The sequence below is a fragment of the Aureococcus anophagefferens genome (assembly GCF_000186865.1).
Source record: "Aureococcus anophagefferens unplaced genomic scaffold AURANscaffold_1560, whole genome shotgun sequence".
Lineage (NCBI taxonomy): Eukaryota > Pelagophyceae > Pelagomonadales > Pelagomonadaceae > Aureococcus > Aureococcus anophagefferens.
In genome coordinates this window covers 1-1,368 of record NW_008706451.1, presented here as the reverse complement: position 1 = coordinate 1,368, position 1,368 = coordinate 1, and the positions used below count along the sequence as shown (strand labels likewise).

The 1,368-nt window shown below is 68.5% G+C and overlaps 1 protein-coding gene across 1 annotated transcript; it reads right to left on the bottom strand.

The window, feature by feature from the left end:
- Positions 1 to 36: 36 nt before the first annotated feature.
- Positions 37 to 1,302, bottom strand: AURANDRAFT_69367 (hypothetical protein; the record flags this gene model as incomplete). Its single annotated transcript, XM_009045135.1, has 2 exons — positions 37 to 604; positions 962 to 1,302. Coding segments are annotated over 2 exons (909 nt in total), but the record flags the coding sequence as incomplete, so codon positions are not given.
- Between the last annotated feature and the right edge of the window lie 66 nt (positions 1,303 to 1,368).

Genomic DNA, 1,368 nt, shown 5'->3' with positions numbered 1-1,368 from the left:
GCCGTCGCGGAGCTCGTCGGCGCCGAGCTTCCGGACGACGTCGAGCTGGCGCTTCACGTAGGTCGCGACGTCGACGCAGTGCTCGACGGAGAGGTCGTCGGACGCGAGGTAGACGTGGCGCCAGACGGCGGCCGCGAGCGCGTCCGAGGACTCCGCCTCGTCCTCGATGGCGACGGCGTTGTCGTACTCGAGCGCCGCGGCGAAGGAGTACTTCTGCACGTCGCCCAGGTGCTTGTTGACGCTGATCTCGTTCACGCCCGTGACGCGAATCCGCGCCGTCGTGTCCTCCCAGAGCTCGTCGAAGACGGCCTCCTGAAGGAGACGCGCCTCCTTGCGGCCGAGCGACTCCGTCTCCTCGAGGGCGCGGTGGAGCATCCAGACGTGCGCGAAGAGCACGGCGTGCTGCGGCCGGAACTGCTTCGTTTTGACAGCGCCGCGCTTCGCCCAAATCGGGTGCGTCGCCTGCACGGCGCAGGCGCGGAAGAGCTTTTCGGCCTGGCGCGCGCGCGTGCTGTCCTTGCCGTAGTAGCCCAGCACGCGGAGGAGGGGTGCAAATTTCTCTTCTATGGAGGAGGCCGGCGATGGCTGAGGCTGGATGGCGCTGCTGAGGCCGCGGAGCGGTGTAGCGGCGGCGCGCGCGGCTCCGACGAGTTTTGTCGTCGCGAGCGCGGGCCGGGGCGCGGCGCCGAGGCGGCGGAGAGCACCGGTCGCGAGTCGAGCCATGCCTTGGAACGAGGGGCTTGGCGGGATTTGCTTCACGCGAGCTCGGCGGCGCCGGCAGGCCGAAGGGGTCGATGAGCTGGACTCGTGCGCCGACGCCGGCCTTGCCCGGCAAGGTGGGCTTGCGTGCATCACGGTAGGCCTCACGGTCGATTCACGATCGCGACGCATGCACCACGATTTGCCGCACGCGCCTCCGCGCCGTCTAAAGAAACGAACAAATGGCCACGTCAGACATTACCGTATGTTGAGGCTCCCGAGGATGCTCGCGCCCTCGGAGCCGCGGCCCGCGCCCGGCTCGTTCTCGTCGTCGCCGTCGTTGTCGCTGTCCATCATCTCGTCGACGTCCGAGTCGGCCTCCTTCTTCTTCTCCTCGACCGTGGGCTCCGGCGACGCGGCGTCGAGCGTCGCGATGTGCGCGATGCGCTGCTCCGCGCGCGCGTAGCCGAGCGCCTCCGCGCGCTCGTACCACTGCTTCGCGAGCGCGTAGCGGACGACGTCGTTCTCCGTGATCACGAGGCCCTTCTCGAAGAGGTGCCCTAAATTGAACGCGGACCGCTCGCAGCCCTGGTTCGCGGCCATGCCGTAGTAGCGCTTCGCGTGGTTATAGTCCGTCTTCAGGTCGCCCTCGCCGGGCGGAAACGAAAA